The 27336-nt window shown below is 43.8% G+C and overlaps 1 protein-coding gene across 2 annotated transcripts in view; it reads left to right on the top strand.

Annotated features, from left to right (window-relative positions):
* Positions 1-27336, top strand: part of DOK5 (docking protein 5) — a 157403-nt gene that overhangs the window by 110728 nt on the left and 19339 nt on the right. For both annotated transcript variants that reach the window (XM_007113344.3, XM_028498374.2), the window contains exon 6: positions 15238-15373. In XM_007113344.3, coding sequence (XP_007113406.1) covers positions 15238-15373 — 136 coding nt within the window. The remainder of the gene's footprint in view (positions 1-15237; positions 15374-27336) is intronic.

Genomic DNA, 27336 nt, shown 5'->3' with positions numbered 1-27336 from the left:
CAGTGTTGTGCCTCAGATATGGTAGGGACTTAGAATATTTATTGATTTTGAGCAGCATTCTTATTCAGTGGTCATGCTTTATGGGGCTGGTGCAAACCTGAGATTGAACGAACAATCAGAAGGACAAGTATCAGGAATGTATTCTTAGGACCTCACTCATTTCTCGAATGGTGTGGTTCGTAGTGTAAGGAGCACTGGTTTGGGAGTCAGAGAGACCCTAGGTCCTGATCTCTATTCTTTATTAGCAGTTGGCCACGGACAAAGTGTTTAACTTCCCTTGTAAGTTTATCTAAGTAATAACTTCCTTCTGGGGTGGTCTTAGGTAAAAGCAGCAATGCATATAGATGACCCAGAAGGTGCTGGGCTTCTCTTAATAGTCTCTTTGAGGTTTTATCATAATAACTTTTGGAACAGGACTGGGTTTGCAGGATCCAGACAGTGTTAAATGCAAGGTAATCATACTATTTTATATTTTGCCTGAAACTCAAATAAAGATGAATTTTTGTAGTTACCATTAAGATGCTCAGGATCATAAGATCATTCATGTTCCCCCAAGTGTGAAGGTTTCACATCTGCCTTACTTTATTAGTGAAGATAATTCTTTCCCTTGGCTATTTTTGGATGTGTTCAAAATAAGGCAGTGTCATATTAACTAAGATAATTTTCTCCCTGTCTCACGTTGATAGATGAATGGGAGTTAAGTCTCTCCAGGCAGATAGTTTTCACATATCCAGCGTGTGTCTGCAGAAACGTCACAACATTTCCCCTCTAGAATGCAGAGAATCTTCCTAAGACCTTGGGCAAAGTTCTGCTCCGTCTAGCCAAAGCCTCTGTTAGACTCGGAGCTAAGTGTTATTCCTGCTGAATGGCCCCTTTCGCCACACCACGATTGACAATGGGGCACGCGTAATAAACTGGGCTGGGAGGTGGAGGAAATGAAATGAAACTATAGTCAGTCACATACTGGCTGTGGGACCTTGAGTGAATGACCTAACTCTCTGAGCTTCCATTGGCCACCTGTAAAATGGGTATAATTTATGTCTCTCACAGGATGGCCATGAAGACTAAATAAAGGTACATATACAAACACCTGGCATAATGCCTGGCAGGTGGTAGGCAGTTGTGTCAACACAAACTGACACAAGCAGAGAAGAAATGTGTCGGCCTTCAGAACCCGAAGTCCAGGGAGCAGAGATGGCTTCAGGGTTGGGTTGACTCAGAGTCCGAATGAGGACCTAGGTTTTATCTCATAGTCTTGTTCCTTCTAGGTGGCTTCACTCTGCTCCACACGGGGCTTCCAGGAGCTCTGAGATCTTCTCACACCGTCAGCCAATAGAAGAGAGAAAGATTCTTACCATACGTTGACCATTCCATTCACTATGTGTCAGGAACGCACTGAGGACTTTATGGAAAGCACACAGGGCACAGATAGGATGGGCGTGGTTCTCCCAAAGCAGGAAGGGGTTACTGACACCATCAGAGGGGATGTGAGGTTTTAAAAAAAAACTAACAAAATGTGTCCAATACAGTATTTAATAATTTCTCAAAGCAAATAGAGTGAAGCAGCTATTTGACTATAATTAATAATATCACTCATAACGGTGCTGAGATGCAGAACAGTGGTTCTCAACCAGGGGTGATTTTGCACCTAAGGGACATTTGGCAGTGTCTGGAGACATTTTTAGCTGTCACAACGTGTGCTGCACAAACAAGCCCCACAACAAAGAATTATCAGGTCCAGTTATCCAGGTGAAGAACTCTGCTCTAGCAAGCATATCAACCATTGAAAATAAATACTGATATTTATTGAGCCCTTACTGTACGAAAGTTGCTGTACTAAGCATTTTACATGCACTGGTATCACCTAGTATCACCACTCTAACTAGGTTAGCCTAGTTCTGAATGAACGCTACAGAGCTAAGGAAGAGAAGGCGTACTGCATAACCAGCACTCATGTATAAATTATCTTAGTTTACTTTAATTCTGGAACCTCCTATTTGTTCTTTTAGTTTGGAGTGCAGGCACCTACCGTCAGAATAGTTCATCTCTCCTGGGTGGCAGTATCATGATCAAAGGTCGTTAGAGTCTTCTAGATGCTGTTTCTCCCTCTCTTCCCCAATATAGGCAATTCTGACCGTACCTCTGTTTTTTCCTTGAAGAATTCCACAGTTGAAATATAATCTTTTTAATAAAGTGCAGTTGCACAATTAATTGCCACTTATTGCCCCTGGAGATAAAGAACAATGAGCTTATCTGGGGGGAGGGATGGGGGAAGAGACATATTGCTTATTTTATTTGAGTTTTTTCTAGTTTTTTTGTTTGTTGGTTTCTTTCCACTTGGAATGCCCTGAGGCTTCAGTGAAGCTCATCAGATTGGCAGGGTCTCTGATATTTTAATGGGAAGGTCCAGTTGACATGAAGTTTTAACTGCAGCAACATCCCCCATGGAACTGTTCTTGAAACGTTACTGTTTAAAGCATGGTGGCAGGTGTCCAGTAAGTTTCCCTGTGAATTTCACAGCTGGCTGCCCAGTTCACGTGCTTCAGTGTCAGGCTCTGCCCTACCTCCTGACCGATTTAAATGACTACCCTCGGTTTAGCACCTGCAGGGCTGAGGGCAGCTCAGGTGACATTTGGCAGCAAGTGGTGAATAATTACCACACATGGGTGCCTCTCTTTACCAGCCAGAGAATGTCCCTCTCGTGCTTTTGACATCATTTTAAGAGAAACTTTGAGGTGTGCCAAGAATATGTGAAAATGGACATTGCATATACAAATTCTTTTCCTTAAATGGAGTGCACAAATTGGTGAAAAAGGCTTTTTTTGGATGTAAAGACATCTGAACAGTCTTGGAAAAGAAATCATCTGTGTCTTGTGTATATCACTCTAAAAACAAGTCTAACTGGTGAAATAACTTTTCATTGGAGAAGAAAACTGTAGATGAGTGTACATGTAAAAGGACAATTATTCTCATATAAACCTTTGGATATTCTCTATTTGTCTTCTTGATTCTAAGCTGCTTAGTAATCCCTCACTTCTAAATATTTTGTAGAGCCTATAGTCATTCTTACTAAAGGATTGAAAGCAAATTAACAAATAAAATGTACTTGGCGCTTCCTACTATGTTGAATAGAGAAATTTAACTACAAATGCGTTAGCTCCCACACAGCCTTGCTCAGAGGAAGTGAAATTCTCTTCTTTTGAAAGAAAACAGAAACTACAGTTGTGCCATTTATATGGCCATTCATTCTTCATTAGCATCGACCTAAAAATAATTTTAGATTTTTATTTATAAATTTTCATTTATAATTGTATTATAAATATTGCTTGAGGGGAGGCGTGTGTGAAATCAGAAGGGAGAGTGCCCTTTCCACTCTACAGAGTAACCTCTTTAATCATCATCTTTAAAGATCTTTCATTATTGCCCGTCTGTTCTCTGCCAGACACTGTGCTAGGTGTGTGGGTGTGAACACAGACAAGACAGGCCATCATAAGAAGCTTAGCTAGGTCCCCTCTTACCTTTGAGCTTCTGTGGTTGGTTCTAGCATATGAAATCCTTAAAGGGAAGGATGACTTTCTTGTGACCTTCGGAAAAAGAAATTAGCCACTCACCAATGCCTCCTGTCTTGTGGCCATCTTTAAAAAAAATTTAAGATGTGTTTTTTATTTAATTTATTTATTTTTCCAGCTTTATTGAGGTATAAATGATACAGAACATCATTTAAGTTTAAGGTGTACAGGGTGATGGTTTGATACATGTATGTATTGCAAAATGATCACCACAATAAGGTTAGTTAACACCTTCATCACCTCACGTAATTACCTTTTTGTGTGGTGAGAAACATTATTATTATTATTTTTTTTTTGGCGGTACGCGGGCCTCTCACCGGTGTGGCCTCTCCCGTTGTGGAGCACAGGCTCCGGACGCGCAGGCTCAGCGGCCATGGCTCACGGGCCCAGCCGCTCCGTGGCATGTGGGATCCTCCCGGACCGGGGCACGAACCCGTGTCCCCTGCATCGGCAGGCGGACTCTCAACCACTGCGCCACCAGGGAGGCTCTGTGGTGAGAAACATTTAAGATCTACTCTCTTCGTAACTTTCAGGTATACAATACAGTATTTTTAATTATAGTCACCATTCTGTACATTAGATGCCCAGAACTTACTCATCTTCCAGCTTGAAGTCTGTACCCTTAGACCAACATCTCCCCTTTTCCTCCTCCCGCAACCCCTGGAAACCACCTTTCTACTCCCTGTTTCTATGAGTTTGGCTTTTTTCAGATTCCACGTGTCAGTGAGATCATACAGTGTTTGTCTTTCTTTGTGTGACTTACTTCACTTAGCATAATGTCCTCAGGTTCCATCCACGTGGTCATGAATGGCAGGATTGTCTTCTTTTATTTTATGACTTAATAGTATTCCAGTGTCTGTGTATATACACACACACTACATTTTCTTTATCCATTCATCTATCGATGGACTCTCAGGTTATTTCTATGTCTCGGCTATTGTAAGTAATGCTGCAGTGAACATGGGGTTGCAGATATCTCTTTGAGATCGTGATTTCATTTCCTTTGTATATATACCCAGAAGTGGAATTGCTGGATCTTTTGGCAGTTCTGTTTTTAATTTTTTGAAGAACCTCCATACCATTTTTCATAGTGGCTGCACCAATTTACATTCCCACCAACAGTGCACAAGGATTTCCTTTTCTCTATGTCCTCACCATCGCTTGTTATCTCTTGTCTTGTTCACAGTAGCCATTCTCACAGGTATGAGGTGATAGTTCATTGTGGTTTTGATTTCCCTGATGGTTAGTGATGTGGGGCATTTTTCGTATACCTGTTGGCTATTTGCGTGGCGTGACCATCTTTTCATAGGTGACGGCCCACTAGTGTATGTGACCACTTTATATATGACAGTACCTCAGAGTTCTAGTAAAGGACTAGTAGAAAATGAATCATGCCTTCTTTCGTCACATTCCCTGAGTGTACCCTGAGAGCCTGGTGTGGTTCCAAGCACTATGTATGTAGCAATAAATAAAACATACATGTGTTCTGTTGTTATGAAACTTACTCTCTAGAGGAGGGGGGATACAGACTATAACAAACATTAAGAAAAAGTACAACAGATGTTAGAATGTGTAAGACCCACAGTGAAAAATAAAGGTGTTCGATAGAAAGTGTCAAAGGAGGGGTGCAGTTTTAAATAGAGTGAGTAGGACCGGGTTTGCTAAGTCAGTGATGTTTGAATAAAGACCTGAAAGAGGCGAGAGAGTGAGCCACGTAGGGATCTGGAGGAAGAGCATTCCAGCCAGAAGTAGGAGGATGGGAGGAGGTGCCTAGGGGGAAGTGTATCTGGAAAGCAGAGCGTAAAGTAGAGCCAGGAGGCCGGCGAGACTGGAGCAGAAAACGTGAGGGGGAAGCAATGCATGACAGAGGTGGAGCTGCGATGGGGTCAGGCCACGTGGGGCTTGATGGACATTGTAAAGAATTCGGCTTTTAGTCTTAGACAGACGGGAGCCACTGGGTGCTGCATAGTTGGATGACTACACGGTTTGAAGGGACAGTCCTCAAGACGTTTCTCACTTCTGACATCAGGTGCAAGTTCAGGGGTTCCCATATCACCTAAGGTTTGGTCCTTTGCTAGAATGACTCACAGAATTCGCTGAGAGCTACGAAATTCATTGTTACAGTTTATTACAGAGAAGGATACAGATTAACCTCAGCCAAGAGAAGAAGTGCCTGGGGTGAGGACTGGAGAAGTAGGTGACATGGAGCTTCTGTTACCCTTTCCCCGTAGGGCCAGGGCATCGTTACTTTCCTGGTGTCAATGTGTGACAATACAGAGTGTTGCCAACCAGGGAAGCTCCCCGATCCACAGCGTTCAGAGTCTTTACTGGGGCTCCATCACATGCATGACTGATTGAGTCATTGGTTGCCCACATGGATGATCTCAGTCTCCAGGAGCCCCTGGCAAAGGCCAGACCTCTTTTTGACAAGATTAAATTTTTTTTTTTTTTTTTTTTGCGGTTCGTGGGCCTCTCCCATTGCGGAGCACAGGCTCCGGACGCACAGGCTCAGCGGCCATGGCTCACGGGCCCAGCCGCTCCACGGCATGTGGGATCTTCCCGGACCGGGGCACGAACTCGTGTCCCTTGCACCGGCAGGCGGATTCTCAACCACTGCTCCAACAGGGAAGCCCGAGATTAAATTCTTGACTACATAGGGAGTGTTAAGCAAAGAAGTGACAGGGTCTTTCTTTTTAGACTCTCTCTGGCTAAAACCAGTTAGAAGGGCATCGTCGTGTTCAGAGTAAGGGACAAGGGTGTCTGCAACGATGATGGTAGTGGTGAGTGAACGTGGGCTTAAGTGTTTTGAAGCTAAAGCCACAAGAACTTACTCACTGATTGGATGTGGGTTAGCGGAGAAAGAGAGGGGTTCACGATCCCCCAGGAGTGGCTGCTACTGCAGAGCTTCCTAAATCGGGGGGCCGGGGAGCTGGGCTGATGATGGTCAGACTTCAGCTTTGGACACGTTAACGTCAAGGCTCGTTCAGCAATTTCCCTAAATTGGCTTTTCATCCCGTCAGGGATTCGTAAAGCTACACGTTGTATTTGGGTTTAAAAACTGAGACTAGCTCTTCATCTGCAACCTGCTCCTTTTAAACTGCTACAGTAGCAGGAAGGATGAGGGAAAATGCGTCCTCGACAGAAGGACTTAGATCTAGCCACGGCTTAAGATGAGAAAGCATAAAAGGAAGAAAAAAAGTCATCTTTCTTTGACTTTGTTTACATGTTAGGTGATTAAGAACAGATGCAAGTAGTAAGCCACCACTCGCTTTTATTCTAGCTGTGTTGTATGGCTTCGGATAGTTAATTCTTTTCCCCACAAACCTTCAGGTCCACAGACAGAAGTGTTCAGATGTGTATCTAAAAAGTGATAATGATGGTCTCTGTACACATTTAAGGGAATTGGTCTTAGGAAGCCTGATGACATTGAAGATGAAACCACAGGAGAAGGGACAGCATGTAGCAATGCACACTCGGAACTGGGACCTCTGTCTTCATCCTGATCACTTGGCTCGGAAGCTTTATTAAGGTGTTGCTAACACTCCATGACCGACGCTGTGTACTTCCCGGAGCTGGGGAAACAAAACACCCGCTATTTCGCATCATAGTTTTTATTCAGTGAAAGCTGATTCTTTTCTTAAAGGGAGACTTTGTTTCCCTGAATTCATAATTCCGTTCTCGAGGAAGAGGATCCTATTACTCTGCTTTCACACGCCCGTGAGCCTCAGACGAGAACGTCCCCCCAGCCACACACCTTCCTTTCCCATGCACGCTTCCCCACTGCTGTCCCGGGATGCTATCACCCACATTTCCTTCTGGGCAAAGATGTGGCCCTTGTGAAGTTTTCCCCGAGAACCCCATCCTCATTGGCTTTGACATTGTAAAGGGTTCAAATAACAACAACAAATCCTAATTAAATGTTTACTTGATGTCAGATCCTTTGCTAAATATAAAACACGATTTCCCACCACCTTCTGAGGTTTGGGTGAGTTTATGACTCACATTTGAAATATGAGGCTGCTGAAACTTCAGGAGGTCAAGGAACATGCACAAAATCATGATTCCAGCATCCGAGGGAGCTGGGATGGAAATGTCTCGCCTCCCACACCACCCAGAGCAGGAGTCTGCAAACTGCACCTGTATTTCCCCAAAATGTGAGATGATTTTAGGTGATACAGACATAGTGTTAAATGAATGTGACTCTTACTGTGATGAAGTTATTTTTTTTTTCAATTACCTTTTTTGATCTTTTTGATGAAATTATACAGAAACATTTCAGTGGGCGTGCTGGCATGTCTTAAACACTGGAATCGTCTAACACTTTCTAATTTACCTGTGTTACTGAGAAGTAAGCAAACTTCCAGCGTGTATCTTTGACAAGAGGACCTAGACAGGGTTTAATGACTTACTAACTCTATTTTCATTGTATTTATGTACATGTCTGCTTTCAATTTATGGCAGAGCATACTGGCTTATGATATGGATTTGATGATTCCATTTACAACACATTTGTTTAAGAGGGGGAAAAAAGCGAGTTGATTAAAAATATTAGGTGACACAAAGGTTTGACAAACAAATGAAAGTTGTGTGTGAATGACCGATGTTCACAGAGCTGTCCCCTGCTCAGAAGCCTGGGTGGCACGTCCGGTGGGATCTCATGTTGATTCCATATCTCGCTCTACTGGTTGCAGCAAAGCCCAGGCACACAGTCTCACCTGACAGCCTAGATTGGCCCGATCTTCAGCCAGCACACACACACACACACACACACACACACACACACACACGGCACTAGCAAACAGCAAAGCCCAGGCACACAGTCTCACCTGACAGCCTAGATTGGCCCGATCTTCAGCCAGCACACGCGCACACACACACACACACACACACACACACACACACACACACACACACACACACACGGCACTAGCAAAGTCAACCGCCATCTCTTCTCAAGTTGAGATCAACCAGGCAGCAATGCCAATAATTGGAACACGTAGGACAAAGCAGACCCACTAGTGCAGGGTGCATTCTTTACCCCAACCTGAGCACAGTCTGCAGTGAGGCAGCCTCCCCTGAACCCAGAAGCTGCCTGTGTGTGCAGCCTCTGTTCCATTTAAGCGTAAGTCAGGTGCTCCCCCATCCCCTTCATTTGGATCTATTGCAGTGATTCTCAGCTGGGGGCATTTTGCCACCCAGGGAACAGTTATCAATGTCACAACTAGGGGACGCCACTGGCGTCCAGTGGGTAGAAACCAGAGATGCTGCTAAACATCCTACCATGTGCAGAGCGGTCCCCACAACAAAGGATGATCTGGCCATCCAGGTATTGCTGATGTTAGTTGTGCCAATGGAGAGAGAACCCCTGTTCAGATTCCATGCTCCTAACAGACTTCTCTCCTCTCCGGATTTTTCTTCAAGATGGAGCTACTAGATCCCATGTGGTTAAGCCTCTTGTTTACTTCATTTGCGTTTCTGTGTGTGTGTTTCCTTTGGCATCGCTGCGGCCGCAGGTGGGGAGGGGTGCTACTCCGTTTGCTCACCTCACTTTCACAGACAGAAGAATATCAACATTCTGCAGGGTTTTGCTCCTAGTTTTGTATCCCTCTCTGCAAGGTGCTTCTGATCTGTTTCTCCCAGGTTTTTGGCTGACTGATTTTCTTTTTTGCTGTCTAGCGCAAACCCACCTCTCTTCCCAAGTATACTTTTCCTTTCTTTTAAACATTTTTTTTTTTTTTTTTTTTTTTTACGGTACACGGGCCTCTCACTGCTGTGGCCTCTCCCGTTGTGGAGCACAGGCTCCGGACGTGCAGGCTCAGTGGCCATGGCTCACGGGCCCAGCCGCTCCGCGGTATGTGGGATCTTCCCGGACCGGGGCACGAACCCGTGTCCCTTGCACCGGCAGGCGGATTCTCAACCACTGTGCCACAAGGGAAGCCCTATACCTTTCCTTTCTTGATTGTTCCTCTGACCTGTAACGCTCACTCTACCATTATATTATCTTTGAACCCATTCGCATATGTAGATCTTGTCTAACCAAACAAATTGTAATCTCCTCAAAGACAAAGCCTGTGCCTTTACCTTTGTTTACATCCATTGCAGCCACTATTATGATTTGCCTAATGTTAGTGTGACAAGTACCGCATTCTTTCAGTTATAATATATAATTGTGAAAGTGAAAAATCAATACTGATCTAATAACCCCTATGACAGGGGTGGAGAGAAGAAAAGATTATCTTAAATATACATGTTGAGGGTAAGATACAGTCTGCTTTTAGCAGTGTTTAAATATCCTAAAGACACACACATACACATGTACACACGCACATGCACAAAATACATCTTGAAAGTGAGGAACTGTTGAGTCAATTGGCTTTCTAACTTCATAAGTTTGCTTTTATTAATACTGTCCCCCGTGAGGTCATTTATTTTGGTCTTCGTAATTTCAATTCCGTTAGTATTTTTCTAATAAACTATGTTGGTGTGGAATGTCATTGTCAAAGGGAAGGAGCAAAGACTAGAAAGTTGGGCGTTCAGTGCCAGTGCAAGCTGTTGCATCCAGGTGGTGACTTGGAAATAGTGAAGAGCATTGTTTCAGAGCCCTTGTGGGTCACGGCATGCGGGCCGCCCCTCCCCCCGCCCTCTCTCCGACGTGTGATCTCCTCTCTTGACTCTGTCCCACCTCAAGGCATTCTGTGTGCAGTTGTGTCTGTCACACTGTTCTTCCTGCTTTCTCATCCAAACCACTTCCCTCCCCACGGTGGCTCAGTGACCGCTCAGTTTAAATAAAACTTGCTCAAGGAAGCCTGGCTCAAGTTCTCAGTCACTCCTTTCCTAGCCCTGTCTGCTGTTTCCTAATCTATTCTACAGTTATTTATTGGACACTAAATATAGGCCAAGTCCTGTGCTGGGCCCTGGCGGAAAAGCTGTGAATAAATTAGAAAACAATCTCTGTTCATGTGGAGCTTACATTCCAGTGAAATAATGGAAGGGCACATTATTTGAAGATGTGCTTTGTGCATTCTGAGTATCATATTTAATACTTTTAATAAATCTAGGTGACAGTTACTGTCATTATATTTCTTTTACAGACGGGTATGCAGGCTTAGGGAAGTTAACTAAGCTGTACCCGGCACAAAGCTGGTAAGGGGCACTCCTGGACAGGCGGTCTGGAGCCCAAGTCCGTACCTTTCTTTACCCAGCCTTTTATTCCTTGCTGCCTTGATACATGCTTGCTGTGTGCATGCATGAGTGAACTTCCCAGTACTTGCTGAGCTCTTGGTTTTCCTCTGGACTCTTAACTAATTGCATAATCCATGGTTTGGAGTGACAGGCATATCATTTAGGCAAAGTAGTTACTGAGAAATTCAAAGCTATATGTGCATCTGTATGGCCACAGAGTTCTTATATCTGAATCCTTATCGTCACAAAGGACATAGGAAAGGCCCAACTTAAACTCATTATTTTACTTCCTCTGGGTTTCCATCCACTGGTTCTGTTAGCATAAGGCCATCAGGAAAGAGGCTTGGGGCATTTGGGATGGCTTCGGATGCTAGAGCGTCCAAGGTCAAAGTCAGTAGGTAAAGAGAAAGAAAGGAATCGGGACCATTAAAAGTCAAGACTTGAAGGGAATTCCCTGGCAGTTCGGTGGTTAGGACTCAGTGCTTTCACTGCCGTGGGCCTGGTTGGGGAACTAAGATCCTGCAAGCTGCATGGTGTGGCCAAAAAGAAAAACGTCAAGACTGTGTATTTGCAAGTCTGTGATAGATGAACCCAGTAGAATATCTTTGCTCTGTGTTGTGTTTCTCCAGAGATGTGAGGCAGACGTAGCCGTATTAGGTTATGTAAGACCATTACCCCTTTGATGTGCTTTTCTTTGGACTTCCTTTCCTTTCCTTTCCTTTTTTCTTTTTTTCCCGTATTTTCTTCTTACTTGCCTTGGGAAGTTGGCCCATTATATTATTTTGCCAAAGGCCTCTAATAACATTTTAAATGGCTTGTAAAGCTGCTTATGAAACAGCACCAGAGACTTCCCTGCTGGCATGGTGGTTAAGAATCCACCTGCCGATGCAGGGGACAAGGGTTCGAGCCCTGGTCCGGGAGGATCCAACGTGCGGCAGAACAACTAAGCCCGTGTGCCACAGCTACTGAGCCCGCGAGCCACAGCTACTGAAGCCTGTGCGCCTAGAGCCTGTGCTCCGCAACAAGAGAAGCCACCGCAATGAGAAGCCCGCGCACCGCAATGAAGAGTAGCCGCCGCTCGACACAACTAGAGAAAGCTCGCACGCAGCAATGAAGACCCAACGCAGCCAAAAATAAATCACTAAATAAATTTATAGAAACAGCACCAAACAAGTCTGTTGGGTTGAGGGGCGTGAATGAAATAAAAGAACTCGTGGGTAGAGGTTAGAAGAGACTGTATGGAAGAGCATCTGAGGTCAATTTTTGTACATTATCCACGCTTTCTGGGTTGCTGCTGTCCCACTGAAGGGCATATACCTTTGAACAGTATGGATGAAAGTCCCAACAGTCAGGCAAACCAAAGGCCTAATTCTTGTTCTGTTTAGAGCTCTTTAGTGCATGTTTGTGCCTTTAATACAAACTGGTGGCCTCTTGGCCAGATCTGGTCCTTAGAGGCATTTTGGCTCCCACAGCTTAAACAAAAAAAAAACCAAAGGAAAAAGTTGCCAACATTAAAACTTCAGATTATTTCATATAAAAATCAAAATTTCTGATTTCTTTTAGACAATCAGAAGTGTGGCTACATTGGGCTCGTATTTCCCCATTTCAGTGTGACCAGGGCTGACTGGTGGCTGGTGTCCATTAGCTACGCTCCCTCTGGGTGGCTGTGTGTTGTAGGGGGTCCGAGCATCTTTATCCATTCACGTTCTTTGTCTGAACCCTGATGGAATTTGAGGTTGTGACTCCTTGGTCTTTCTGTAAGTGGTAAGTGTGTATGTGTGAGTGTGGTGTGTGTATGTGTGTGAGTGTCTGTGTCTTTCAGATCCTTAGGTGGAGGCAGGGGAAGTCTGTGTACTTTCAAGAAGAATACTTGATACTCTGTTTTGATTTAGTTTGTTTTTGATCACAGTAATTATTGAGAGAGTCAAATGTCATTAAAGGATGGTTGTGGCTTCATTATGTTAACCAAAAGCAGACATTGGATAAAAGAGTGATTTTCAAAGAGTAGGTTTCACCAGTTAGTGTGTCATAATGTAAATTAAGCACTTCACCACTGGTATTAAAAAATATAATAGAAAATATTAACATATTATAAATTGATGATAGATAAATAGCTAAATAATAACTAGGTGATAGATAAATAGATCAACAGATGTACTAGGCCACAATCTAAGGTATATTTATTACTGTGGGTTGCCATTACAAAAACCTTAAAAGCCACTAGATTGTCAAGTTTTAGAAACACAGCTGCAGGGTTTGCTATGAATCAATCATCCTACAAATGTTTCCCAGTAACAGGTGCCTTCATCCTTTCTGGAACCAAGGTTGGCATCTAAGTAAGTAAAAATGACCTCTGCCCTAGAGGAAACAGAAGACCACTTCTTCCTCTTAAATAATTGATTGAGGTTACCCTCCTCTTAACAAATTATATTTCCGTATTTGATGGAAAAAAAAAAGGTGTGAAAAAATTAAAACCTTGCGGAATTAGGTGCCAAGTAGCAGCGTCAAATTTGTATGGTGGATCAAATAAAGAGGGGATAGCAGTGAGGACTGAAGTATTTTAGGAAGTCTTCAGGAAGGAAATGGGACTTGAGTAAATATGCTTCGAATTTTAGTTTTTAGTTCTTCCTTGGATTAGGATGACTTAATAATTAAGATCACATGATCAACCTCATAAGCTAGTTCTTTATATTAGCTGGTTGAAAGAGCCTTCTAGTTTTTCTTTCTTCTTACATGGTCCATATTAGTGAAATTCAAGCGAGGCAGGTTTTGACCAATTAATGTATGCTATGCTATATGTGCTGAAAATTGCCATATGGCCATGGTATTGAGCCAACTGTGGAAAATAAGGGTAAGTCTTCCTTTCTTATTGCACTAACTGCATAGACTGGAATAGATAAAATATTTAACAGGTTTGGGTTGAAAATTTGCTTGGTTTCCATGCTGTGTTAAAAAGTTCTTAAGATGTGAGCCTCTAGATGTGAGCCAAACTCAGGCATTAAGGCCAGTATTCAGTTTTTCAGCAAGAGATTCTGAGGTGGAAGGAGTGGAATTGTATTTTAGAATAATTAAGTAATTATTAATAATTATAAATAATGTAATAATTAGTGTTCTTTAAAACAAAAACAATCTCTTAGTTTATCTTTGATATATATATGTATCAAAATCAGAACTTTAAAAAATATCCTTTTAAAAATTATCCTTGATAATAGGATTTTGTCCAAGTCTTTAAAAATATTTAGAGTAATTAAATATATTTATTAATTATATTTAACACACTATACATATATATACACATATATGTATGTGTGTGTGTGTGTGTGTATGTGTGTGTGTATGTGTGTGTATGTGTATGTGTGTGTATATGTGTGTGTGTGTATGTGTGTGTATGTGTGTGTGTATGTGTGTGTATGTGTGTGTGTTTGTGTGTTTGTGTGTGTGTGTGCATGTGTGTGTATGTATGTGTGTGTGTGTATGTGTGTGTGTATGTATGTGTGTGTGTGTATATGTAGTAGTTAAAACACATTTATTTGGTTCTTGCCTAATTATGTGTACCTATCTTCCCTTATTAATATAATTCATTTTTTTAACAGTCTGAGGTAGAAATGATCCTCTTCTTAATCCTTAACATTAATGTTGAAACCCATCTAGCTTTCCTTGAGTAACTTCTCTTATGTTCCACACATTAATTCAGCAAAGTTATGTTCATTTAAAAAAAAAACCTCTTAGCTGTGTTTGGTTCATCTCATGGAGTGAACACCTAGAGTAAAATTTGATCTGTGATTAGGGAAAGCATAATTGCTTTTGGAAATGAAATCATTCTTCAAGCCATTGTCTGTAAGGAAGGTTAGGACAGAATCTGAGAGTCATAGCATCCTTCTTTGACCTCTGAGCTACATGGCGCCGTTTCTGATGAGTTTCTGATTCGTGGACTGTGATGGGAAGGCCGTAGCACAGGTGTCCTCTTTGAGAGTCATACAGGAAGTAGAGGGATTATACTAAGAATCCAGAAAGAGCTTTTTTTGTTTTTTTGTTTTTTGCGGTACGCGGGCCTCTCACTGTTGTGGCCTCTCCCGCTGCGGAGCACAGGCTCCAGACGCGCAGGCTCAGTGGCCATGGCTCACGGGCCCAGACACTCCGCAGCATGTGGGATCTTCCCGGACCGGGGCACGAACCCATGTCCCCTGCATCGGCAGGCGGACTCTCAACCACTGCGCCACCAGGGAAGCCCCATTAACCTTCTATGACAAAACCTTCAGGACAAAAAACACTGGGCACCGTGTTGGCTTAGAGTGATTGGTTCCCTGTCCTTATTAATACCAATTCATCGAACACTTTGATTCTAGTTAACTCTGTTTAGCACATGTGAACAAGAATCCTAATCTCATACAAAGTAAATGAGCCTCGTATCAGACTATTCTAGGCTTTAGGTGCATTGAACTTGGAGGAGCTGGTTTTCAGAAGCTCTCTGTCTTTGTTTTCACAGGATGTGTGAGACTGGTGAAGGGCTGTTTATCTTTCAAACGCGAGATGGGGAGGCCATCTACCAGAAAGTCCACTCTGCTGCCTTGGCCATAGCCGAGCAGCACGAACGCTTGCTACAGAGCGTGAAAAATTCAATGGTACGTGTGGCATTTCTTGCTTATGACCCAGTGTACGCCGCTGTAGAATTCAGTCTTGGAATCTTTGTGCTGAAAACATGGTCAGTATATTTTTGGGCAGAAGATTTACTCCTGTACTCAGCAATGTAGTACTTGGATTAAATGCCACCCTTGGAAAGCTCCAAAAGGCCACCTGGTAACACAGTAACTATGCACCGCCTCATCATGTGCTTACCCACTTTGTGCCTCAGTTGTTACCTGTGTGTTTAATCATTGTGGGCTCGTACAACGAAATACCATAGACTGAGTGAGTTATAAAAAACAAATGTATTTATTTCTCACTGGGAGGCTGGGAAGTCCAAGATCAAGGTGCCGGCGGATTCTGGTGGGACCTGCTTCCTGGTTCATGGATGGCTGTCTTTTCACTGTGTCTCATTATGGCAGAAAGGGTGAGAGATCTCTGTGGGGTCTCTTTTGTAAGAGCGCTAATGCCATTCATGAGGGCTCTGCTCTCATGACCTAAGCATCTCCCATAGGCCCTACCTTCTAATGCCATCACTTTGGGGGTTAAGATTTGAGCACATGAATTTGGGGGTGGGGGACACAATATTCAGTCCATTGCAGTGTGTGTACATTAAAATCAATTTGGATATGTATGGACATCTATAGACACAGCTATGTGGGTTATCTATCTATAGATATATATAATATTTTTAACTGTAGCAGAAGTTGTCTTTTCAAATGTCAGCAGAGGTCAGAGAGAAAATGAAGGTGAGAGAAGAGGGCTGAGAGGAAACTGGGGTGAAATATCAAAAAAGCTCAGGACCAGACAACTGTCGACGTGAGATCGTGGTTTCCGTGTAGGAGAGTTCTTGATTTTTTCCAGATAAGTCAAGAATTTGACTGTTTATAGTATCTTCCCGTTTGTAACTGTTGGAAATTAATTCCAGCTGAAACCAACAACAAAAACCAGTAATGCTTTGTGGGGCAAAGGAGACCTACCTGTAAGACTCCATCCTGCCCACAGCCACGCGTTTGCCATCTCCAGTGGACAAACCTTCATAGTCGTCAATGTATAAAAACACTGCAAACGCAAATACACGTGAGCGTACGTAAATGCTCTCTCAGAACACCTACTCTGTTCATTGCTTAGTGCCAGGGACTGTGCATTGCACAGACAATTATGATTCATGAGTTTCTTCATTAAGAACAGTAAATTTACAAAATCTAAAATGAATGTACAACAGTTAAATAATGCAAATCATGCAGTGTGGCTGCAAATACATGCATAGAGATTCACATCTGGAAAGAAATCTGCAAAACCAAAGGAACTGGCTTGGCATGGTAAGGTTAGGGCCATTTGAAAAGTTATGATTTAACCATGTGGGGTGGTTGGATTTAAAGCTGGGAAAAGCGTGTAGTATGATCTATCCCAGAGCATCCCCAGATTATTTCTGAACGACTTGTGCATGCAGCGCTCTGGGATTTTAGAGCAGGGATCAGCAAAGCTTTAGTAAAGGGCGAGATAGTAATATTTTAGGCTTTGTGGTCAAAGATGGTTTCTGCTGCAACCGTTTAACTTTGCCGTTGTAAAGCAAAAGCGAGCATAGGTAATATGGAATCAAGTGGGTATGGCTTTGTTCCAGAAGAAGCTTTATTAATGGACACTGACATTCATATTTCATGTAATCTTCACATATCACGAAATATTCTTGTTCTGATTTTTTCCCCAACCATTTAGAAATGTTCTTTCTGAACTAATATAGTCTTGGTATCCATTTCCCCATATGCTTCCCAATTCTGGATATTGTAATAGAGGTAGGTAAATGCATGGATGGAAAGAAAGAGAGAGAGAGCGAGGAAGGAAGGAAAGAAGGAAGGAAGGAAGGAAGGAAGAAAGGAAGGGAGAAAGAGAGGGAGAGGGCGAGAAGGAGGGAGGGAGGAGAATGCAAGTCGTTTTGAACTTACAGGGCAATGTCATTGCATGAAAGTTGTGAGCTACACAAGATGCCTTTAAAGGTCTGAAGAAGTTTTTTTAAGGTTACCTTTTTGTAAAGCCATCGATTAGCATACATTGTTATCTACTTGAAAAGCAGGTTCTGCACGCACATATTTTTCCATTTACAGCCTCCTCATTACTTCCACTAAAAATTAATCAGTAGTATGAGTAATTCGTTCAGATCATCCTTTTGCAGATTTAACTGGAATATAATGTTGTTTGCTCTTAATTTGCTGTATGCTTAACAAGCTCTATAAAATGAATGATTTTACAAGTAAACACATCCTGTTTTAGATGGAAATGAGTAAGCTTCAAAACGGGATCTGAATCTCGAGGAAGTTAAACTGGGGATTGTGAAATGCTTAAAAATCAACATCCTTCAATCCATCTCTGATTAGGGGAGAAAAGAGATACTGTGCTAAAATGAAACAAATGAAGGTGATAACTAAAGCCCCTAAGTTAGAGTTTTGCATTTTCTGGTCACTGGGAGTGGATCCACACAGATTGGCTCTATTCTTGACTCGGAATTGCCTTTATGCCACTACTGGCTTGCTTCTCTGAGATGGTCAAGGTCACGAATGGAGAAGGATGGTGAAGCTAACCTCATTATTAGGAAGCCCTAACCCACTGTTAGCTGCCACTAACTCCCAAGACAGAATGCTTCACGGTGGAACGCATGACAGTTTGAAGTTGCAGCCTTGAGTGAAGGGGTTTGGATCAGACTTATGACCTTGAATCCCAGAAGTCAGAAAGAGGAGACTTGTGGGTCAGATAGTAATAATAACTTTTATTTTATTATCATCATCATTATAGTTATTATTGCGATAGGCTGAACGTTAGCTCCCCCAAATCTTTCCTACCTTAATCCCTGGAACCTGTGAACATTAGCTTATATGGCAAAAGGGACTTTGCAGATGTGATTAAGTTAAAGCTCTTGAGATGGGGAGATTGTCCTGGATTATCCAGGTGGACCCAGTGTCATCACAAGGTCCTTGTAAGAAGGAAGCCGGAGGAGTGAGAGCCAGAGAGAAGGTGATGTGGCGATGGAAGCAGAGGGACAGACAGAGATTTTTGAAGGGTCTGTGCTGATGGTTTGAAGGTAAAAAGAGACGTGACCCAAAGGATATAGGTGGCCTCTAAAAACTGGAAAAAGCAAGGAAATGGATTCTCCCCTGGAACCTCCAAAAGGAACCAGCCCAGCTGACACCTTGACTTTAGCACAGTGAATCTGATTTCAGACTTCTGGCCTCCAGGGCTGTAAGGGGATAAATCAGTGTGGTTGTACGCCACCAGTGTTGTGGGAATTTGTTACAACAGCTATAGGTAACTAATACAATAATAATATCAAAAATAATAAAAATGTATCGTGTCTCTACTCTGTAGCAGACAATATTTTAAGGACTTTGTGTGTACTCTCTAACCCTCCCAATGATCCTTGGATGGAGGGCCCAGCACCACCAGCTTGGAAGTAGTGGGGCTCCAATTTGGAGCAGGTGTGCTGGGATAACCCCACTTTTCACTTTATCTCAGAATCAAGCCCCTAGACACGTTTTCTTTGCCCTGCATGAGATCAGGTCACTGCTGTTCTAAAAATTCCAAATTAATGGCTGACATTTAAAAGTTAAGAGGTTTCACATAAAACTCAGATTTCTGTAATATCTTAAAAAGTGAAAAGGCCACACTGATCTCACACCCCCACGTGGCAACCATCGGATATGCCTGGTGGTGCCTTCCCTCTTTAGGTAGAATGGGGTTCTTCAGTTCTCCGCAGCCCTTACCACTCTCCGTTGTCTCTCAGCAAGTGGTCGTTCTCTGGGCGTTTGCTAGCCATGCTGTGGCCAATTGATGTCCTGCCTATGTTACTACATGTATACGTTTTCTGTTGCTATGTAACAAAGTGCCACAAACTGTGCACCCTAAAACAACACACGTATGTTATCTCATAGTTGCCGTGGGTCAAGGATGTTGGCGTGGCTTACATGGGCCCCCCGCTTCAGGTTCTCACAAGGCTGAGATACTCTAGTCTCATCTTAAGGTTAGACTGGGGAACGACCCACTCACAAGCTCACAGTGGTTGTTAGTGGAAGTTAGTTCCCTGGGGCTGCAGTATCAAGGGCCTCAGTTTCTTGTTGGCTAGTGGATGGAGGCCATCCTTAGCTCCCAGGGACCACCCTCAGCTTCTTGTCATGTGGGCTTCCCAACATAGCCACTTGCTTCACCAAAGCCAGCAAGACTCTCCTTGCAAAATGGGGGCCACAATCCTATGTATCCTAACCATGGTTGTGACATCCCATCATCCCGTCATAGGCTATTGGTTGGAAGCAAGTCACAAGTCCTTCCCACGGTCACAAGAGGGAGGGGACCACACAAAGGTGTGCACACCTGGAGGAGGAGATCGGGGGCCACCTTAGTGTCTGTCCCCATACCATGCTAACTTCTGGAATAATGTTTATTTAGTGCTTTGATTTTACCTTTTAAGTATGTTTCCTGCTTTATGGTGTGTTGCTAATAATGCCATTTATTTATGAAGCATCTGCTAAATGCCAGGCTCTTTAGCAACAACAACCATACCACTTATCAAGCAAGGCACTTTACTCGCTTTTTCTCTAATCACCACGATATCTCTGTGAAGTAGACTTATTCATTCGTTCTCATTTGTTAGTTCATTCAAATATGTTTATTGCGGACGTAATATGCTGTTATGTGCTGTAGGATATAGCGGTAATTGACAGGTAAAGCCCATGATCCCATGGGTCTTATAATTCAAGGGAGTATTATTCATGACCCTTGACCTGGAAGGAATCACTCTCCAGATCTTATAGACGAGAAAACAGATGCTCACAGTGGTTAAGTCACTTGCCCACAGCCAGAGAGCTCATTACTGTTGGAGCCAGAAATGCAGGATCCTTTTATCTGGTTCCTAAACCTCTACCTCTGGCCACGATGCCTTACTACCCAGAAGGGTTTTAAAGCCCTTCTGTTTCTCTTATATCCGCACTGAGAACTGTCTTAGTATTTTCAAATTACCCTGAATATCAGAGTACCTTTCAGAAATACATATCAGCTCAGAGTATATGTTAAAAAATTACTGTTATAAGAAATCTCGTTCCTTTTGGTACTTTTGGGACCAGATAGCAATCATGTTTCTCATAATTCTTCCCCCACCTCCTCTCCTTATAAATTCAGTGTACTATGATTCATTCTAAATAGGGTGTAGAAGAGTGTGGGCGGGCCTGGGGTATTAGGGGAAGGACTCACTGTTGAATGGAGCCGCAGGAACTCGTTTGCTCACGAGCTGCCAGCTGCCTTGCTGGAGCAGCTACGGGGAAACTCTGCCGGGACGGTTTGGGACTCCCCGAGCAGCCAGCTATTTTTGCCACCTTGGAGATCAGTGTCTGTCACAGAGTCTAATTTTGGGACGAGGAGTGGCTGTGTGGGCATATGTTCATCATTCCGCGACCGGGCTGTGTCATTTTTAGAATTTCCTTCAAGGCGAGAGTGACAAGGTGGAGAATGATGGCAATTTAGCCGCTCCCTTGGGGGCTGCAGGGCCGGGCTCCCCTGGGGGTGACATTCAGGTCCCAGGGTGACGTCTCCCCCATCCTCTGCAGCGCTGGCTGTGCTCCCACGTTTGGGAGTTTAATCTGAGCTCTTTCTGTGTCCCCTCTTTTTTGTTGTTGTTTAATTGCTTTACTTCCAGACTTGATTTTGCAAATAAAATTTGTTAATGAATTTGTAGAATTCAAGTGGAACTCTTCTACAGTTCTGCAAACCAAAGTAATTTATATTCAACCTAATTTAAAAAATGATAGTCTACACTTTTTTTTTTTTTTTAACATAGAGGGCATCCAAGAAAGCATAGAATCAATTTCACTACTACTCAGACTGAAAAAGACCCACACCTGCTGTGATTTTATGTGTAGAAACAGTCTTCTCACAACTCTGTCCCCACTCATCCACCCACAAAAAAATTAGTTTTTACCTCTTCTTCTGTTTATGAGCTCTAGTTAATTGCATTAACTTACAGATTTCTTTTTTTAGTGTACTACTTAAAGCAGTTATCAACTTTTTTTCACTCCTGAATATCCACTCCTTTTTCTTTTTTTTTTTTAAATTTTTTATTTATTTTTTTGCGGTACGCGGGCCTCTCACTGCTGCGGCCTCTCCCGTCGCGGAGCACAGGCTCCGGACGCGCAGGCCCAGCAGCCATGGCTCACGGGCCCAGCCGCTCTGCGGCACGTGGGATCTTCCCGGACCGGGGCACAAACCCGTGTCCCCTGCATCGGCAGGCGGACTCTCAACCACTGCGCCACCAGGGAAGCCCATCCACTCCCTTTTCATAGCTTGGTATATTAATTATAATTCAAAAATCTTTTACTGAACATCTGTCTACTGCTTGCAAAGTAGATCTTTGCAAAGATGTAAAATTTTTTTTTTTGCATCTTTAAGGGAGCTTGAAATTTAGATAAGAAGTTATGATTTAAACCCTTCAAAACATGCAACAGTATAATCCTGTGATTCAGTTTGCTCTGGTGCCCTTTAGAGGGCAATTTGTCCCTGTTGATCAAAGTTCAATTCGCATGTCTCTTTACTCAGCAATAGTACATCTAGGAATTTACTCTAAAAATGTACTACCAGAAGCAAAGATGATGTGGACACAAACGGAGGGAGTTATTCCTTTTTGCTTACGTTCCGCTCTTTTACAAACATCTGCTAAATAAGCCCTGCTGTCCACAGGGTGCTGGGGAAGTACTTGAAGAAGATGGAGTTCCCGTTCTTGGGGAGCTTGTGTGTGATAGCGGAGATATCACCCAAAGGGGATAATTGGATAAATTATGGCACATGATGCAACAGGAACTAAATGAGGCAGCTAAATAGGGTCACACTTGGCACCATCGAACTTGTGTGAAGCACATGGATGGGGAAGAGGCAGGACAGCAGGTGGAGTCCGACACACCCACACCCACACGTGCTTTGTCAGCACAGGGAGTGAACTTCCGGCGGGATACAAACGTACTGGGTAATGTTGGTTACCTTTGGGGAGCAGGACTGGGGTTTGAGGGTCTGAGAAGGGGCTTTTATATTTCTCTGTATGTCTTTCTCTTCCATCAATTTTTTAAAAACCGTAGCTAGGGCTTCCCTGGTGGCGCAGTGGTTGCGCGTCCGCCTGCCGATGCAGGGGAACCGGGTTCGCGCCCCGGTCTGGGAAGATCCCACGTGCAGCGGAGCGGCTGGGCCCGTGAGCCGTGGCCGCTGGGCCTGCGCGTCCGGAGCCTGTGCTCCGCAACGGGAGAGGCCACAGCAGAGGGAGGCCCGCATACCACAAAAAAAAAAAAAAAAATTGGTTACCTTTGGGGAGCAGGACTGGGGTTTGAGGGTCTGAGAAGGGGCTTTTATATTTCTCTGTATGTCTTTCTCTTCCATCAATTTTTTAAAAACCGTAGCTACATAATTATATTTATGGGAACAGAAATAGTTGAACTTCTGGCATATGGCAAACTGAATGGATATACGGGTGAGAAAGAGGAAGGCTTCTCCCACTTGAATGCATAAAAATGCAGGATAAGAAAGAACGATTTTTAAAAGCTTCGTAGGGAAGTTTGCAGGTGCTAGAAATGGGGTCTCCATCAAGGGATGAGATCATCTTTTTGGAGAAGTTTGTGCCTGAGCTGAGTTTTCAGATGAACCGGAGTTAGCTGTGCATCACTGTGACTGCTGCTGCTGGAGATGACAACGAATCTGACGTTCATTGAGAACCTACTGTGTGCCAGGCACTCTGCCGAGAGCTAGACTTGAACTAACATTTCATCTTCAACGTGACTCCATCGACGGGGGCACTGTCATCCCATTTTTATAGTTAAGGAGTTTGAAGTGTGGACGCACAGCTAGAAGTGAAGGAGCCAAGATTTAAATCCAGGATTTTGCTGGCTCCAGTGTCCACACTTTAGCCACCGTGCTCTACTTACTCAGCTAAAATAAAATTAACGGAATTATAGGTCACAAAGCACTCTTCACGAATTCATGAGAAAGTAAAAGAGGCTAAGTGTTATTAACCTACGTTAACTAATAGACAAGACGGGCTAAACTGTTTCTTTAGACAGGATAGATGCAGACGCAACTCGGGCTTCTTCCTTAAATTTGCTATGACTTTTGTTCCTGTATATTTGGGGGAAGATGTCATCTTCTGAGTCTCTTCAAACACCCTAATAACTTGCAAGGTGCAGTGGTACGTTTTAATGGTCCTTTCACCTGGTTATTAAATGCTGCCCGACTTCATACAATATCTCTCCAAGCCGGAAACTCCTGTAGCCTTTCCATGGTCATTATTTAGCTGCTGGCTGTGCCTCTGTGGGAAAAGGAGACAAATTAAATGTCGCTTGCAGGTTGTAGCTTTGTTTATAAACTCTAAAACTAACATTAATGTTTAAAATGGGGGCTCCATAAGCAGGCAGTAAGTTGAAAGCGTGGTGACGGCAAGACAGCAGGTCATGACGTGAGCCTGTTATTCACATGAGAGCAGGGGGTGCATCTGGTCAACCGGATGGGCAATGCTGAGGAAGATGGTTTTCCCAACGTCAGTCACGGCAGAGGACAGAGAATGGTGATGGGGATTGAGCGGTGAATGGAATCAGTTCAACGCCATGTTAAATCTAATATTTTGAGAAGTTAGGGAATAAGTGATCTATCCATTTCCACCAAGAGTTGGCAGGCGTTTTCTGAAAAGGGCCAGATGGTAAATATTTTAGGCTCCTGGGGCCAGCTATGGTTGCTGCTCCTGTCTCCCTCCAAGCCACGCGAATTCACTTCTTCTCCTAGGAGCTTGCCAAAGGCAAAAGCAACAACCTCAAATAGCTAGCGGTAAAATCAGAGGCCGCTTATGATTTTAACCAGAATCAGTCACTTTTAGAGATACCATAGACATCCTTCAGTAGAGGTCCCTGCTATTGGTTGCACCAGCAGACACATACTTTGCCTTGTATGGCTGTTTTTTTCTTATGATGTTAAAGCACTGGGCGTGACCAGAATCGGACGACCAGAGCGCAGCATGGAGAGGGCATTCGGAGGAGGTGCCGGGATGAGAGGTTGTCACCAACTATGGAAGTTTCAACATTTTGGGGGAGATTCAGTCAGTTGCTTCTGCAGAACTGGATATTGACCACTTTATAGGTTCCTGCTCAAATATTCATTGACCTGCCCAAGCATGAGATACAAATCCTCCTCCAATATGTAAGTAGCAAGAGGGAGGGGTAAAGTTATCTACTGGCTTGCCTTCAGGTAGCAAGAAAACTTAGGTAGGTGTCTCAAATGGCCAGAGCAGGGAGAAGGAGCTAAGATGGTCCAAGACTGCAGGGCAGGTGTCATCAGCTGGCACGTGCAGACCAGTTTTTGTTTGGACTGCAAGGTCTTGGCACAGATGATATTTTTTTAAAGATTAAATTAGTTCCCAATGTTTAAAATGGAAGGTTTCACATAAAATAGTAGTTCTATCTTTTGAAAAAAAGGAGACTCTCTGGTAACACGGTGCCTGCCTGAGTCAAAGTTGAATAGCAACTACCATTTTGAGATGCTGACTGCTCTTCAGTTTTTCTTTATAGTTCTTGTCATTTCTTGTTGTCTCAATAACCAGAAGGTTTTATCCATATCTGATACCTGCATGACCCATTTAGATATTCAAGTTTGCAGCCCCTGGTTTAGGAGAACCACACATACCTCTCGTCCTTCAAATTTTTGCCAAGACATTTGTTTCCCTGATAATCTCTTTTTGTGGAAGATTATGGCCATTTCTCTGGCTCTTACTGGGGCCGATGTCAGGGTAGATACGCATCTCGTAGTTTACGATGGGAAATGCAAACAAGTTATAGGCATGAGTCTCACAGGGTGATCTGTTACAGAAGAGTAAACTAGGCTTTTGTATTTTTCACATCAATAAGGCAAAAATTACCTGCTGAGCTTTTAAAGGCTCTGTTATGTATAATCAGAAGGGTGACCATAGGAATGTTTTCCCAAGCTGCGACGCTTTTGAGAGTCAAGTCTGATCCTTTTAAGAGCAGGATTGGCTATGTAATTTGTAGGCCTGGTTCAAAAACGAAAACGCAGGGTACCTTCTTCAAAAATTATTAAGATTTTCAAGATGGTGATAGCAGAGCATCTAATCAAGCATGGGGCCCTTCTCAGCATGGGGCCCTGTGTGACTGCACAGTTATAGCCCCTGAAGCTGGCCTTGGTCAAGAGTTATGCCTGGGTAACAAATGTAAACGGGATGCAACCAGGATACTTACCCTTAGCCAGTGGTTCTCAGTGGCGAGTGATATTGCACCCAGGAGACATTTGGTAATAGCTGGAGTCTTTTCTGGCTCTCAGCACGGGGCAGGGGCTGGAGGTGGGATGCTGCTGGCATCTAGTGCACAGAGGTCAGGGGTGCTGCTAAACATGCTATAATGCACGGGATCATATAGTCCACAGCAAAGAACAACCTGACTAAAATGTCAATTGCGAGAGGTTGAGAAACCGGCTCTGAAGACAGGACAGGTTTTGCTTGAAGTCTGGGCAAGAATTTGATGGGTCAGTGTGTCCAGGATTGAATGTCACTTCTGAGCTCTGCAACTTGGCCTCCTTTTGCCCTGTTTACTTCATACGTCATATGCGGGCGACAGCAGTAAGTGTTTAGGACTCGCAGTGTTGTGTGGTTCACGTGAGCTAGAGCGTGGGAGGCACCTAGGAGAGGCATAGTAAGATGCAGCAAATGTGAGCCGTCACAGCGATTCCCCTTGTACTCACACAAAGTGGCGTGGGATGGGCCAGGAGAAGGAGACTCACCATGCGGCAGTGGAGATACACGTGGGTGACATCAGGAATTTGCGTGATGAGGCCGAGCGCTGTCGTTTGTTGCTTCCGTAAGACACGGGTGGTGTTTGTGTAAGCGTGGCAGCGTCAGACTGAGGCAAGGCTTCTGCCTGCTGCCTGGCTTCAGCAGGGCCAAGCACTCAGCGTGACCTTGTAAATATGCACAGGGTTCGTCACAGCCACTTTGCAATGCGAAGGGCAGCAAAACAAAGTACGGCACGTCGATGTGGTCCAGGCCTTTTTCTGCTCACCAGCCCACCACTCCACCCAGTGAACTTGCTCAAAGTGGACAACAGACACCCTTTCCCTCACTGGTCCCAGTTCCGACACGCACGGGGCATCTTGTCACTAAAGCACCTGCTTCTATTGAGTGTGAGCTGTTGAGTTTCAAGGTTCACTCTGAACACATGGGAAATCTGCCTTTGCATCAGCTTTAAAAGCTGGCCTCCGAGTAAGTGGCTGTTCCCCTCAGGGCTTTGGGCCTCTGGAGGGGAGGGGACTAGGCCCCATGTGTCTGCAGTCATCCCAGGGCCTGGCACAGGGTTTACTAAAGTTTTGTTGAATGAGCAAAATAGCGGTTGGATAGACAATTTTATGAGCATAGAGAAAAAGGACAATGAAGCCGGAATCCCAAACCCCATTCCCTCCCAGTGCCGAAACAAGGCGCAGGTTCCAAGCGAGTCTGCTCTGAGAGGCTGGGGAAAATAGTCCCGGGGTTATTAATTTCAGTGTACAGATGGGGAGAGGGTTTCCTCGGTAAGGAGTTGTCAAAAGTTACCAGAAGCAAAGGGAGGGGTGATTCTATTTTATGCCTACGGCTGAGAATTCAAATGGCTCCTAGTAAATTGATGCAAATCACTTTCATTCCCCATGCAAGTAACCATGTGAGCACATCTGGTGCTCAGCAAGATGCTGTATTTGGAAATTTGGCCTCAAATGGTTGATTCCACTAAGTCTGCTTTATCAAAGCTGCAGGCGACACTGGAGGCATTGTTTCAGCCAGAGTTCTGCGCACCAAGTAGTGTCGGCTGCATTTTTTCCCTTGGCAATCTTTCTCTCCTGCTCACTTTTTCTTTTCTGTCTCTCTCTCTCTGTGTGTGTGTGTGTGTGTGTGTGTGTGTGTGTGTGTGTGTGTGTTTGT

This window comes from Physeter macrocephalus, chromosome 14, assembly GCF_002837175.3.
Source record: "Physeter macrocephalus isolate SW-GA chromosome 14, ASM283717v5, whole genome shotgun sequence".
In the NCBI taxonomy this organism is placed as follows: Eukaryota; Metazoa; Chordata; class Mammalia; order Artiodactyla; family Physeteridae; genus Physeter; species Physeter macrocephalus.
This window is presented reverse-complemented; position numbering and strand designations above follow the sequence as displayed.